The 15455-nt window shown below is 38.2% G+C and overlaps 2 protein-coding genes across 2 annotated transcripts; both read left to right on the top strand.

Moving 5' to 3' along the window:
* The first annotated feature begins 45 nt into the window (after positions 1 to 45).
* SEC13 (SEC13 homolog (S. cerevisiae)) lies at positions 46 to 6390 on the top strand. The gene is made up of 8 exons (XM_009579062.1): positions 46 to 132; positions 928 to 1043; positions 1507 to 1658; positions 2413 to 2546; positions 3373 to 3506; positions 4017 to 4137; positions 4948 to 5094; positions 5528 to 6390. Exons 1-8 carry the CDS (start codon positions 46 to 48, stop codon positions 5636 to 5638), a joined length of 1002 nt encoding a protein of 333 aa, XP_009577357.1. The 3' UTR covers positions 5639 to 6390.
* Positions 6391 to 9897: 3507 nt separating this feature from the next.
* Positions 9898 to 12488, top strand: GHRL (ghrelin/obestatin prepropeptide). Its single transcript, XM_009579060.1, has 4 exons — positions 9898 to 10028; positions 10541 to 10654; positions 11128 to 11236; positions 12092 to 12488. Exons 1-4 carry the CDS (start codon positions 9921 to 9923, stop codon positions 12109 to 12111), a joined length of 351 nt encoding a protein of 116 aa, XP_009577355.1. The 5' UTR covers positions 9898 to 9920; the 3' UTR covers positions 12112 to 12488.
* Positions 12489 to 15455: the final 2967 nt, after the last annotated feature.

The following is a 15455-nucleotide window of genomic DNA, read 5'->3' as shown; positions in this document are numbered from 1 at the left end:
TCCCCGCCCTCGGCCACGCGTCGCCGTGTTAGTCGCCAGGCTTTGATGTGCGGTGTGCTTGTTCTTGTTTCTCCTCTCCCCCCGCAGGTCTCGGTAATTAACACCGTGGACACCTCTCACGAGGACATGATAGTAAGTGTGTGGGGGGCTGCTTTTCTTCAGCGAAAACACCGCCCGGTTCTGTGCTCTCCCCAGTTTTAACAGAACTGCTTTAATGCAGTTTCTCGTGAGGGGTGAAGAGTATGATGTACAGACCTGTATAAAACGATGCACGTGGGGTATTAGATGGAGAATACTGCCTGAAGTTCTGATAGCGCTATTTCGTATGGACAGGAATACATAGCTACCGGGGGAAGGAGAAATTATTTAAAACTGTAATTTTCATGCCTAGGCTTGTGTCTGCTCGCTTCTATGAAACAGTATGTATATGTATACTAAATGGTACCGAACTTCAGCAGATGAAACTGATTTTCCTTTATGTGGATGTTTCTGGGAGCAGATGTGTAGGTAAGGGTAAGAGGAAACATTTCAAAGTAGTTTGTAGAAGCAAGGAGCCCAGTTAAATAATGACATTTCAAACATAAATAAGAGAAGTCAGTATTCTTACATCCACTTGACATATTAAACAAAAATACATAACTGGTCAAGGCTTTACAGTCAGTGGCACTAATTTCCTGTCCTCTCCTGAAAGTGCTGTGCATTACTGCTCTGAGTTCCCTAGATTACTTCTGCGTAACATTTGTATAGTTAGTGAAAACAGCAATTGGGGAAATAATGACTCATGTGGCTTGTCTGGATTGCTTAAAAACTATGCTTTTTAACTCAAGTCATCTGTTCACAACTCTTACAGCTACTTTTTAAAATGTAAGATTTGTTAACAAAGCAGAACTCACACGTGCTGACAGCAGCTTTTCCATCGCCTTGCAGCATGATGCTCAGATGGATTACTATGGCACGCGGTTAGCGACCTGTTCTTCAGACAGATCCGTGAAAATCTTTGATGTTCGGAATGGAGGGCAAATCCTCATTGCAGACCTGAGAGGGTAAAGTGTCGTAAACAGAAGATTTTAATCTGTGGAAATCTTTAATGTTTTGTCATTTTGCCTCTTGGAAACATAAGATGCATGGTAAATTCCTCCAAGGCAATAATTACTATGGCTGGTTGTTGCTAAACAACTCTTCAGAGCTGTGAGGGGGGGACAGAGAGCCAGTTAGAAATAACACTGGGGCTTTTTCATTCATTAAATACTTGACACCTACAATTTTCAAGAAGTAAACTCACAATTTTAATTGCTAATATAAGGATAAATGTTTGGAATTGTTTTCAACGGCAGTGGCTTTGTCTGACAGTCCTGTATGCTGTTTTTCATCTTGGCATTACTGATATTCTTCATATCACTGCATTAACCACTTACAGAACACCCATTTACAATAATGATGGCTGTGAAACAGCTGCCACTGGAATGGGTTTCTCTCAGCTTTTCCAAATAGCATTGTTTCTTGCAGGCATGAAGGTCCCGTGTGGCAGGTCGCCTGGGCTCATCCTATGTATGGAAATATCTTGGCTTCCTGTTCCTATGACAGGAAGGTTATTATCTGGAAGGAAGAAAATGGCACTTGGGAAAAGACATACGAGTACACAGGGCATGATTCCTCAGGTATATGGGGTCTGGAGCTGGGAAGTGGGACTGGGGGTAAGAGAAGATTCAGAAAGGTTGGAATAAACCCATCAGTGTTTAGGAAGAAAGCCTCTATGAAACAGGTAGTGATAAATTAATGGAGAGACAGTAAGTCTATTCAGCATAAACAGAACATTTACGTAATGTCATATTGCTGGATAACCTCCTGTCCTGATTCATACAATGTTTGCATAGAAGCTGTTTCACAAATCAATCAGCTTGCAAATATACAAGGGTACTGCATTCTTGAGGAAAATATTGTGTGTATCCACTACAGGAAGAAAGGAAAAAGGTGGATTTTAGTATGCTGCTTTTTGTTTTACAATGGAAACTGTTTTGTTCAGATGATTGGTCTTCCTACATGCACATCTGAGAAGTCTCCAGTTTTGTTGCTAATCTAGGCTTTAAACACTATGCCTGCCATTCAGCTTTTGTTCTAGAGTCAGCGATACTCTTCACTGTTGCAGGGGATAGTCAGAGTTTTTAATCTCTCATTAAGAGTGCTCTTTTGGTGTTCTCATTCTAAAAGGGTGCCAAGAATGAAGCAGTTTTCTGTCATTCAGTAAACAATGTTAATTGACTGGCTTTGCTGAAATTCAGGAATGCTAAGACTCTTATTCTTAGCTTTCACAGCTGCTCACTTTTAGTGACTATTCCACTATCAGTCAGTGATTTGGTTAGTCAATTTTAGGTAGTCACTGTGTTGTAATCCAGTCTGTCTCGCCCTTCATAGTGAATTCTGTCTGCTGGGCACCACATGACTATGGATTGATCCTGGCCTGTGGGAGCTCTGATGGGGCCATTTCGTTATTGAGCTACACGGGTGACGGACAATGGGAAGTCAAAAAGATCAGCAATGCACATACGGTAAGTCTGTTCCTTTGGAGCAGTACAGGGTTCCTGGAGCTACAGATAAGCACCGAGTTGATGCCTCAAAGAACTTGTAGACTAGATAAATACTGAAATACAATGAAATTATGTGAAACATTTTCCAGAACCAAGAATAACTTGTTTTAAATTAATCCAGAGTGGGAAGGTATACTTTGTAGTCACTAAAATGAAGTAGAAAACAAGACATGTGAAGGTTACTAAACAGCACTGATCCTACTTGTTTATTAAGCATTATTGTTAAACACAGTGCTGGAAGTTACCTGGTAGGAAATGACTTTGGTACTCAGAACACCTGTACAAACTGACTGTGAATAAACTGAAGCTGGAAAAACTGCAGGACTCATGTTTTTCCAAAATAGTGGAGATTTTTTTGCTTAAGCAGAACTTGATAAGCTAATGGCAGTGGCTCTCAATAAAAGGAAATTAGGCTCCAGACCCACAGGTTCCCTCTATTCCTGCATTCCTAAATCTTAGCAACCGCGTATGTCTTGTGTCTTTTCAGTTTATATCTCTGTCTCCACTGTTTACATATCCAAGATGATATTTGCACATAAATCAGTTACTTAGCTACCTAAGGCTTTCTGAGACTAGAAAGTGTCTTACTGAGACTAGACTGTGTCTGGATTTCTGATTCATCCTATATCCACCCAGCATTGTGCAAGACTCCTGTTTTCATAAGATGGGCTTATTCCTGCCCGTCCCCCCCAACAGAGAGTATGCTAGGTGTCCTTTGCCCCCTCAGCAGCTTTTATTTATTTATTAAGTAAGCAGCTTTTAATAATGATTTTTTTTCTTTAAATAGATTGGATGTAATGCAGTTAGCTGGGCTCCTGCTGTTGTACCAGGAAGCCTTATAGAACAACCATCGGGTCAAAAACCAAACTACATCAAAAGATTTGCCTCTGGTGGCTGTGACAACCTTGTCAAGATCTGGAAGTAAGTGCTCTGTTGCCAGACTTAAGAACTTACAAAACTTGATATCCTTTGTAGTCTTTGAATGTCCCTGTTAGTATGTCAAGTAATATTTTCAACACCTTTATGCTTTCATCTTTGAATTACTGTTTTAGAGAAGTGCTTTAAAAATGGAAACAACTTAGTGATGTACGATCTCTTACATGGTTATAGCCATTTGTGTCAGCTCTGCTTAATCTTATTTTGGAAAGTGGCTTTCTAATTGTCTTTGATTACCTCTGTCACTTGGACAATGGCAGATTTCTGTACAGTAACTGAAGATCGAATGCTCTTTGCCTATGCTGCTTTCTGTCCCCAGAAGGGATTTTGTCAGTTTAAGCCATAGAGGTTTTTGGAGAAGAGTGGGGAACACTTGTGCTTTGTATTATCTGCATAAACCAGGAGTCCGAAAGCCACAAAACCAAAGCCTTCCGGAACAGGAGATAAGAAATATGACTGGCTGCCACCCTTCTAACTGCATAAGTGTGTTTTCAGGGAAGAAGATGGGCAGTGGAAAGAAGAGCAGAAGCTGGAGGCTCATAGTGACTGGGTTCGAGATGTAGCCTGGGCTCCATCCATAGGTTTGCCAACAAGTACCATTGCTAGCTGCTCACAGGTGAGGCTTCTATTGGCGACAGAGGCAGGCTCTCAATGCCCTCGCTTCCATTTACTAGAGAAAAGGGGAAGAAAGTAAAGGAATAATAAGGGTAGAACTGCTGTAACAGGTCCTCTTGGCAATCCTTTGCTGTATCTGGGTCTGTGCATAAGAGCCTTTGATTCCTGTTCCTCCCAAACTCAGACGCCCTGTGGAAGCATTTCTGGGCAAAGGTTTGTGCGTGTGTGGCTCTGTACCAAAGACTATCTTTTATTTTGAAAATCATGAGCAGGATGGTCTCACTATGAGGAAGACCTTCAAACTAAAATTGTATTTTAATGTCTCTGGATCAAATGCACTGAACTTCCAGCTAAAAATACTGTTTTCTAATAACTGGCATTCTATCCTCTGATGTCCTCAACCTTCACATTGACTGTAGTATTCTTGCTGCTCATAATTCTGTAAATGCTTTTTCTTATAGCAAGAAGATTACTTGGTAAGCTGCTAACTTGCTGTCATGTGACTGGAAAGCAAAATCTCATTCTGGGGAAAAAATTCAGCTGATATATATGTATTTTGGGAGCTCTTCTCTGGTGTTTGCAAGTCACCTTTTGCATGTAGTTTTTCTCATCAGAAAGTTGTACTCTTATTTTGCTTTTAGCTAGTAAGAAAACAGCCCCTTTGCTGTGTTGAGCAAAAATGCATGTAAACACATCTAGGGTTCATATCGGAGCTGTGATTTGGAAGTGTAGCCATAGGTGCAATCAAGGTGATTTTTTTTCTGTGTTTATAACCAGTGGTCCAACCACCTCGGACTGCTTGCTTTTGTAGGATGGCAGAGTGTTTATCTGGACATGTGATGATGCCTCTGGAAATTCATGGTCACCAAAGTTGCTGCACAAGTTCAATGATGTTGTCTGGCATGTGAGTTGGTCCATTACTGCAAATATTCTTGCAGTGTCTGGAGGAGACAATAAAGTGAGTACTGCTGCCTTGGCTTTTACTCCTGCATGCCATATTTTCAGAAAAGCTATTGTCACTTTTGTTTAAGTTAAGGCTGTTGTAGATTCTCCTTTGCTGCGATGGTGATTTTTTTTCTTTTGACTTATCAAAAGGGGAGGAAGATCCTAACCTTTGGCAAACTACTTGCACTGCATTCTTAGTCCTTACTGGAGATTAGAAATGCAGGCTTAACTTTATTTTGTAGGGTACTAACAGCAGAATTCACGTACTCTCCCTTTACCACTGGATGATTATTCAGTATACAGCAACAAATAACTTGATACTTAGAACAACGCTGCAACACTTGACTTCTGTAACTGTAGACTGTCACCAAACTAGTGACAATTGCCAGGAAATGGGAAACTGAGAATGTATTAAGGCTGAAACTTCTTCCTGATGTGTTTTTGAGGTCACGCTATGGAAGGAATCGGTAGACGGACTGTGGGCATGTATCAGCGATGTCAACAAGGGCCAAGGAGGGGTGTCTGCCATTACAGAAGGGCAGCAGAACGAGCAGTGATGCATGAGTGAATGTTTCAGCTGCAACAAGTGATCACTATACCTGATTTGCAATGTTTCTTGAACCAGATAAGAACTGATTTTATCTAAACTGGACATGAACATGGGAAACAACAATTATCCAATTTTATGAGCACTCTATAACTATTTCTGGGAGGCTACAATATGTTGATAATCAGCCTTAATTTACATTCCCTTCAATTTAAGGTAAAGAACATAGCAAAGTACTGTGCCTTATACTACTCCTTCATGCTGTAGAAATTGTACCCTACTTCTCTGGTTTAGGGATCAAATTTAATTGGATATGCTGTGGTCAGACTTCAAGCACTTGAGTAGGAACAGGAGGCGGCTATCATCGTGACAAGGTGTGTACCCCCCTCCTTTGTGCAAGGGGACAAATACTGTGTCCCATCAAAGGCCAGAACTTTGTTTCAAGTGAGGGGAAGGGCTGGAGTTTTCAGCATTAGATGACAGCATGCTAGCTAGCCCTACTGGTAGTAGTGAAGTGGTGCTTAGCTCTTCCTTAAAATAAGTGCTTGGATATGTGAAAGTCTCTGTGCTTTACTGAAGATGAAAAGGAGTAGTGGAATGCATATGTCTTTTGCTTTACAATAATCTCAAACTTGGTTATTTAACCAACATCAATAAATCAAACCATAATTGGAAGATTTTTTTTTTAGCCACACTTCTGTACTGTACCTCAGGTTTTTTTTTTGTTGAGATACAGAATAAAGTCCTATTGGTTAAAGCCTGGTGTGCTGTATTTAATAATCTTTTCACAGGGGCCTTGTCAAGGCTGTCTACAGTCTACCTTCACTCAAGCCACAGTCATGTTGTCCTCCCATCCATGGTATTAGCTTTGTAATAGCTGGGAAGGTATTACTCCACTAGAGACTAACACGGTATATAGTGTAAAAAAGAACAAATTTTTGCCTTCAGTTAAACTTATGTGCCAGTGCACTTCAGGCAAGTATATTAGGCTCGAACAAACCACATTTCAGTATGCCTTCAGCTAAAAGCTGAAGCACTCTTCCCCTCCAAGAGGGAAAGTACTTAAAGGTCACATTTTCCCTTTATTCTTCAGTTGCACTGAAGCAACGCAAGTGAACAATTCACAGCCTTCCTCCTTCTCCAAGGTAGTGGTTCCTAGGCACAATCTTTGTTTTGGCATAGTCCAGATACTATACCCTTTTCTAGAAAAACAAACCTCACTTTATGATAGTTATCTATACTATCCAAATAACATCCTAGTTGCTCTCACAGAAACACAAACATGAATTATCTTTCTGTACACCAACAGAGGTATGCAACATTCCTGTTCTTGTTTAAATGCACTGTAGCCTTACCCAAAAAAAAGAATCGACTCATCTAGAAATTAGCATTACATTCTAACAGTTCCATTTCAAATTATACAGCAAAGCACTATTTTTTCCCAAGCTGTTTTCCATTTCTAATAAGATCATAACTGTAACTTTCATTCCCAGTACCATACCCACTTGTTCTTCTTCCATACAGAGTACGTGGTCATCTGAGAGGGTTTTGGGTTGGCTTTAACTGCTGTGGAAACTATACAAACTTGAAATCAAGCACATTACCACCAATAAAAAGGCTCAAAAATGAAACTTCATTCTTAGTTAGCTTTTACCACACTTCATTCTAAGGAAAAAGAGCACTAACTAACTCCTTAAGTACACAAGAAAAGGTTTTGCCTGTGAGGGTATTAGGTTCCACAATTAACCCTATTAAAAGTTACCCTTATATTTTATGATTTTTAATACTTAAGAATTCAAACCTACTTAACAGCAAGGCCCAGTTCAGCCTGTTATGCCTTCATACTTAAGATGAAATGTATTAAAATTGTTTCAAGTAATAATCAAAGTATCCCCAACAATTAAAATTGACAAAAGATTATTTAAGAGTTACATATTTTATTCATTGAAAATATAAGCATTAGGTGAAAGTTTCTCAGTTGCTCTTGAGAATAAGGCTCATGTTTTTGGATCTCTGATCCCCTCCTTCTCATACTTGGGGTCAGGATTGGGGGAAAGAAAGAGAGAAAAAATATACTCAACATAAGTTTCACACTGAAGAACTTAAAATTGCTACTCAGTCTGATGAACGCCAATGTGGCCACTCCTGTGCCCACAGTGCACCATCGTTCCTCTTTCACTATCTAGCCTGAGAAGAAGAAAAGTTTGTGTCTTGTGATGACTGGAAGGAGTTTCCACATAAGAAATGAAGTTCTATCATTCAATTTGCATTGTTAAGTTTATGAAGTTTCTGGCATGTCTCCTACTAATACACTGGTAACTAGGCTGTCTTTAATGACAATTGTGGTCACCTGAAACTTAGAAAACAAACAAAAACCACAGGAGTTATCACACTGTTTTGTACAACAGCTTATCGAAATCCATATCCCACACTTCTATTTTCCTCACTACTTTGGAGTGCAGACAGGCCTTTATAAAGCAGTAGATGCTGATCCAAAGACCAAGCTCCTCAGGGCTACAGGGGACACATCTCTGTCGTGTTGGGAATCCAGAAATAGCTTGATTCTGGGGCCAGCCCAGAAGAAAACACAGTGTGCTATGAAAATGCAAGGGGCTTCTGCTTCCTTATTGTTTCTGGTAGGATCCAGAAGCTCTGCCTGCTGTCAGGTATCTTTATTAACAAGCCCACAGATAAAAGCCAAGATGAAGATTAACTCTATCAGAGTTTCTTAACCTAGCTTTGTTGCTTTCTTCACCTAGCTTCGTTTTGACCCATCACCTCCATTTGTTTTCAGCTCCCTTATCACAGTTATTAGCTTCCTCAGTTTTACCAATTCAGCTGATACCAGACACATTTAAGAAGTGGTTTTCTTTTAATATTTGGATCGCTTCACAAATCTGATTTACAGCATGACTCACAATATGTGAAATAATCAACCAGAAAGCCGCAACATGAGACACAGAAAGAGGAAAGCTCTTAAATCATGTTTGCAGAAGAAAACAAAATGGAACTGCATCCGCAAATAAACCTAGTTTTCCAACTTCACAGATGTGCTAAAGATACACTCTTCTTTAGCCAGAGCACTGTTAAGATGGTTATAAATGGCTCCATGTTACATTTTCTCCAACAGCAAGTCTAACTAAATTCGTCCTTGTCTTCTCATCTTTGCATATTTCCCATGCCTACCTCAATCCTACAACTGGAAGTTTGTGGGGCTGCAGTGTAAAATGGATCCTACAAATTAGCTATGTCATTCACATTAAAGTAGAATACAAGCCACAAAAGTTGCAAATTTGTCATCCTTCATCATATATTCCTTCTTTTCTCTTACTCTTGCTCAAGTTGAAAAAAAAAAAAATCTGATTTCTTTTCAGGGGATTTTTCTAGACCCTCAGTCATTGCCACTAATCTTCACTGAAGTTTTAAAAATTTGTTAATATTCTGATTTTAGAGTAATGGAAGCCAAATTTCCTAGGTATCACTTTCAGTTTCAGTCTTCCAGCAAAAGACAACAAAATCTTATAAAACAGAATCTGGGAAAGAATACAGAAGAGCGGGAATGCATTTAAAGGCAAAAATGAGACACATAGCTGTCACCACAGGTCAGGAATAAAGCTCAACTTCTCCACTTCTGTTACACCACCTCAGATAATAAGGGTTTGGGGCTTTTCCTTTTTGAAAAATACATGTTACAGCTATTAATTAATTTTTAAAAGGAACAATGTTAATGCCACAGGAAAAAAGGAAACTCTCACTTCATTCCCTACGCAATTTCATTATACATAAAAATAAGCGCAGCAACAGATCTACGCACTGTTTTCACTTTTTTGTTGATTTTGTTATCTTACAAGCAGGCCAAGTTTCCAAGGAATTTAAATACATATCAGATTGCATTTCCAGGAATATTGTAGCACAGAACAAATATTCCACTCTCTATATAAAGTGCTTCAGAAAGCAGATGTTTGGTGAAGCCACGAAACTAACCAGGTAAAGTTTCACAGCATTTTCAGCTTTTGCCGGTTTTGCTGTGTAATTCCTCTCCACTAACCTGTCTGTTCCAGTTACTATATCTTAGTTATAGAAGAAAACACTGTAAGCAATAACCTCTTTTGGACAGGATATTTTTACCTTTAGCATATAAAAATTGTGTTTGCTTTATACATCCATCTTTAGAAATAATTTCAAGTCATTCAAGTCAGGATCTGGATTCAATTAAATACAGAGATTGTAAAATATGTTTAATTTTTGAACCTATGCTTTCAGGTTTGATACCCTGCCTCACGAAGATAAACATGTTTCTCAGAGGTGCTCTGCTGGGAATTATTCTTTACAGCATCCTCTGGACAGAAACTACTCTGGCTGGCTCTAGTTTTTTAAGCCCTGAATATAAAAAAACACAGGTAAAAAAAAAATCAGAAAAATACTTTCTCAAGATTGTCCTCATCTGTAAGTCCTTAAAACCAATATTCTTTACAGCGTTCAGAGAAGCTTTCAGAAGATTTATTTTCTGGAAGAGGAAGGAGTTATTCCAGAGAACTTCTGTAACAAACCATCAGCATTGTATTCAAGCTATGAGAATATGTATCTAACTTCATTCACTAAGAATTAATAATCTGGGAAAAAAAAAAGAACAATTGAAGAGAAAGCATTCATTTAAATCATTTGTTGGCATCTTCTTTGGAAATTAACTGTAAGGTGCTTGTTCTTTAAGGAACCTTTAAACCAAATTCCTATTAAAGTGCATGCAGCAATGGTAGTACAATTATTATAGACCTACATATTATACATACATAAGTGTACAATGCCTTTAGCTAATTTGCTGCATCTGTATTAATTATGGGTTCCAGTTTCCCACTACAGACTAGTTTGATTATGGAAAGAATATATGGATATTATTTTGCTTGCTTTCTAGCAACAAAAGGATCCAAAAAAAACCACAGCGCAATTACATCGTCGAGGCACAGAAGGCTTTTGGGATACAGATGAAGCAGGGGCAGAAGATGACAGTAACAGTATTGAAATTACGGTTTGTATTTTTTCTTCTTGCTCACATACAAGTTTAAGAGGTGGGGTTGGGTAATACAATTTCTGTCACAGGAGGCAGTACAAATTAAAACTACAATCATTTTTAACTTGAAAGGCAAGTAGGAAAGGGCAGATGAAAACTGCCAGCATTGATGGTATGAAATGATTTGAAATTAGCAGCAGCAAATCAGATCACAATCTCCTATTTAGGATTCACTTACATTTCAGAACGAACATATAATAACATGAGTTTCTTGCAAAGTTTTCTCTCCTCCAGTCTATTGTGCAGTTTGGTCTGCAGTAGCTATACACCCTGTTTCTGAGATTTTGATTACACGTCTCAGCACTAATAAGCAAATAGACAGAATGACTTTTTATACTTCTTGCTTATCATCGTTCCCGTGAATAAAATTAACTTGCAATGTCCTTGTCCAGAACTTGTCTGTTAAACTCTGTCTTTTAATGTTTTTATAGCTTAATATTCCCTTTGAAATCGGTGTCAAGATAACAGAAGAAGAGTATCAAGAATATGGACAAGCGCTGGAGAAGATGCTAGGGGACATGCTTGAAGAGAATGCTAAAGGTACTGCCAACCAAGTCATAAAAGCAGAGCTTTTTATTAAAAACAAAAAAACAACAAACAAAACCCACTAAAACACACCGACACCATAAACCAAACAACTCTTGTCATCTAATTTGTCATGCAAGATATTCAGAGCAGCATTTCAGAAGTGATTGAGACTAATCTACCACTAAGAGAACCACTAAAGTATCTGATGTTCAGAAACTGCTAGTTGAACTTTGAAGAATCACATTAAAGTATATTAGGCAGAAGGGAAAGGCTTCCTTTCCTTACACTACCAATCTTTTTTTTTTCCCTTGCCCTTAAATCCCAGCATCTCTCTGTTTTCTCAGCTAAGACCTTCACAATTTTCATGGTGAAAAGTATTAAAAACATTATTGTAACTAAGATAGTTCTAGCAGATTCACTGGTAACTAAAGTTCTAATGACGAACTCCCACCACACGCTGTCCGGTTTTTACCTTTACATCCTGTAACACTTCATTTGCACATTAAGCTGATCTTTATGAATCTTCTGTTTTAATGTTTATATCAGTCTTAATATTGGCGTTACACATTCCAACTACCAATCACTTTATGCTTCTGCTTTCACCCTGCTTTTCAGGCTCCCAAGACTTCCCCCAAGCTCCTCTCTCCATTTTCCTCTGAATTCCTTCTGAAGGGCTACTTCTATGGCCATTATCCAAATAAACCAGTCTTATGCATATATGCCCTTATAGAATGTAACTATGTGAAAGCCACCTTTTTTTTTCGGTTCAGCACTTGTAGAACTTTTAGACAGATTATCAAAACAGGATTTTCAGAAAAGACTAGCAAAATAATCTATCAAAACAATCTTTACCTTTTGTCTTTTTAGAAACTCAGATGAAAAACTGAGGCAAGATGAAGGACAAAGACAGCACTAGATGGCCTGATTTGTTTTGATTTTTACTTTAAAATGAAATTATAGCTGATTTCACAACTTTAAAGAAGAAAGAAGTATATGAACCTGAGCAGTTTGCCCTGACAGACATTGGAACAGATTATCTTTTAAGGAAGAATACAAGACCTAGAGACAAAAATAATAAAGGACAAGGTTAATCACAGGCTGACATACAGGCTTATTTTCTTATTTTCTCTTTTCCTTAGTAAATATAGTGATTACTCTAAATGATGTGTTTGAAGGCTATATGAATCCTTTCTAAAACTGGTGGAAACCTCTTCTTACACTTCGATACACATCTGTAATAGAGAATAAAACTTATGCTGAAACTACAATTACTTGTGGGGTTGTTTTTTGTTTGTTTGTTTAAAAGTAGCTTAAACTAGATAGTTCATGTAATAAACTACACAAACTAGATGGACAAGAACTCAACTTTCAGTTGCCAAATTAGCTTAATTGCCAAGGGATTTGTTAATATGGATCTTATCAAGGAAACCATCTAATATCCTGTTCTTTTTTTTAAAAAAAAAAAAGGAAAAAAAAAAAAAGAAAATCATGTTTCCAGTTAGCTTGCTTGGATTCAGAACCATATCCATACTGGTGCACACATCAGAGGTACAAGGTAATTTTTCATGTCTTCAAATGGATAAACCAGTATGCTCCGATGTAGTAGATATTCTTTTCTGTACCTCAGCCCAGATGAACATCTGATAATCCATGAACATTTTCTAGAATTTCCTCGTGAAGACATTCTATAAAGTACTCTTTAACAGGCTAATACGATAAATGTAAATACAGCTGCAATTTTTATTAGACATGTTCTCTTTTCCTGTCACAGAATTAATCACCTAAATGAAATGATCCCTTTGATGCCACTAGCACCGTCTTGTGCTATACTCCGCCAGAAGGCAAATGAGAATTAGAAGTGAAGGGGGAAGCAGATTAAAAAGGAGTAAAGAATTCTAGACTAAACCAAGACTAGCCTAGGGTAAGGATGTGGACACATACTTTTTGAAACCTGCAGAAGTGTTATGAAAGGGAAGAGTCAGAAAGAGCACTGAAGTTGCATTTATTACACTGAACTCTAATCATCACTTCCACAACAGATCTACTGTTTGTGTTATTTTTATACTTAATGTTTTCCAAGCATACTTTACGGAAACACTCAGCCAATAAGCTGCCCAACAGTACAGGAAAGAAACTGTCTGCCAGAGATACTGCATAAATTCTTTCTTAAAATAAGAAGCACTGTAATTAGGATTGCTGTTTCTAGAATTCTGTCAGAGTTGTGCAGGATACAGTCTACACACCAAGAAGAAAAAATATGACTAAGCTATTCTATAGAATAAAAATTGAGGTACAGGCTATTATGCTGTGTTGCTTATCCAGCTTACTGAACAGAACATTCTAAGGTTGTCTTAAAAAAAAAAAAAAGAAAACAAACCAAAAAAAAAACCCCAAGCAACACAGAAAAACCCAACAACGTTTCCTGGTGATCTAGAGAAAAAACTTTGGACCTGTAAATGTGTGCAGTATTTTCTCCTTTGCAAATATGACATCAACCTCAAGAGGGTAGTATAACTAGTAGTGCACAACGACCACAAGGACAAAATAGGTCTCGGGTGCTTTCTAGCCTGCCTAGTAGAAACTGATGCTCCCTATTTTCTGCTCAGAGGGATTTTTTTGTAGAGTCTCTCTTGCTTTGGAGGCAGAAGAATAAGTAAGCAAAGCAGTGAATTACACAGAAGTGCTCCAGGAATGGTTCTATAACATTGTAGCTGCGAGTTACGCAATGCCTGAAGAGCAAAGCACTGGACTAGCATGATTACAACTTGACTGCATCCACAACTTCTCTGGGCAACCTGCTGCAACGTCTCACCACCCTCATCATATAAAATTTCTTCCTTGTATCTAATGTAAATCTACCTTCTTTTAGTTTAAAACCATTACCCCTTGTCCTATCACCACATCCACAGAAGGCAGCTAGCACTGACTCCTGGTTTTAACAGTTTAAACTGTCTAATTATTAAAGGATCCTTGCATACTGTGGCAGAAATTATTTAGTTCAGTATTTCTGGTGTATAATTATTTGTCCATCTCTAGACTTCCCTTAAAAGTATGTGTGCATCATGGAATACATGCCATTTTCAGTGCAAACCTCATTCTTAAGTACCAACTATTCAGGAGACTTTTTTCAATTAAAACTTTACACCAAATTTGATTTGCTCTAGCATCTCTTTCCATTTGAGTTGCAAACCAAATGGAAAAAAGAACCAAAAATTCAATAAAACACTTTCAAGAACAGTAAGTTGCATGATTATCAGAATTAACTGGCACACAGATATTTGGGTTGGCATCGGTGAACTACACTAGCATCAATCACTGAAAATTTCCTAAAATTCTCCTTTTTGCCCACATTGACATGAGTTTAAAAAAAAGGCAACCTCAACTCTCACTGTGATTATACTGGTCAGGAAGCGCTCATGTGGTACATTTTGCACTGGTACAGAAAAATATCCTATGTTACTCCTACGACAACTGCTCTAGGATTTTTCCAAAACAACTATGCAATCTATTTGAAAAAATAAGCTAGATCTCTACCCTCTGACACAGTACAGGTAATTTCAAAACTGGCATTCTCGTTATCTTATTTCTGAGCAATGACATTGAAGTAAAAAACATCTAACAGAAGCTGAGTAATTACCTGGGTATTCACAACAACTGGTTGTCCTAACCCAAATACTGCATACAATGAATGCCAAGAAAGTGACCTAGCCAAGATGCAAGCAATTATTTAAAAACAACAAAACCCCCACAATCAAAAGTCAAAGTAAAAGCATGGTTTTTTTCGCTGCCAACCCAGTTTCTATTCACTTGGTAATAATGTTTCCAATCAAGTCAAGAACTTCACCAAACTCAAGCAACCAAAAGGAATAGATTCTCACAGGGTCGAAAAGCAAAACAACCCCTAGAACAACATTCCTTTATGCACTCTGTAACAGTATGGCAAAGCACTCTTACGCGACCTAAAGCCATCCACAAAGTTACACAAATACTTGATTATGTCTTTAAGTATTATTTGGATGGGAGGACAGCAGGGGAGGAGGAAAGGGGAGAGTGCACTTCTGTGTTAGTCCCCAGTTGTTCACCCAGACTTCCCTAACCAGAAGCTATTTTGGGATCGGTCACCATTCCAGTATTACTTAAGGGCCCACAATTAAGATTTTTCTCATGCTACAGCTGAATATTTCTTCGTGGTTTGTTCTTACTAATGATTTGAGATAATGAATGAAATTTT

This window comes from Fulmarus glacialis, unplaced genomic scaffold (genome assembly GCF_000690835.1).
Source record: "Fulmarus glacialis isolate BGI_N327 unplaced genomic scaffold, ASM69083v1 scaffold46685, whole genome shotgun sequence".
NCBI classification, from domain to species: Eukaryota; Metazoa; Chordata; class Aves; order Procellariiformes; family Procellariidae; genus Fulmarus; species Fulmarus glacialis.
The sequence above is the reverse complement of the archived record's forward strand: the minus strand, read 5'-3'. Positions and strand labels throughout refer to the sequence as shown.

Coding starts and splice junctions, on each gene's coding strand:
- GHRL (XM_009579060.1), top strand. CDS start 9,921: ATGTTTCTCAGAGGTGCTCTGCTGGGAATTATTCTTTACAGCATCCTC. Junction 10,029..10,540: donor CTGAATATAAAAAAACACAG/GTAAAAAAAAAA, acceptor CTTGCTTTCTAG/CAACAAAAGGATCCAAAAAA. Junction 10,655..11,127: donor GTAACAGTATTGAAATTACG/GTTTGTATTTTT, acceptor ATGTTTTTATAG/CTTAATATTCCCTTTGAAAT.
- SEC13 (XM_009579062.1), top strand. CDS start 46: ATGTGCGGTGTGCTTGTTCTTGTTTCTCCTCTCCCCCCGCAGGTCTCG. Junction 1,659..2,412: donor CACAGGGCATGATTCCTCAG/GTATATGGGGTC, acceptor CGCCCTTCATAG/TGAATTCTGTCTGCTGGGCA. Junction 3,507..4,016: donor AACCTTGTCAAGATCTGGAA/GTAAGTGCTCTG, acceptor GTGTGTTTTCAG/GGAAGAAGATGGGCAGTGGA.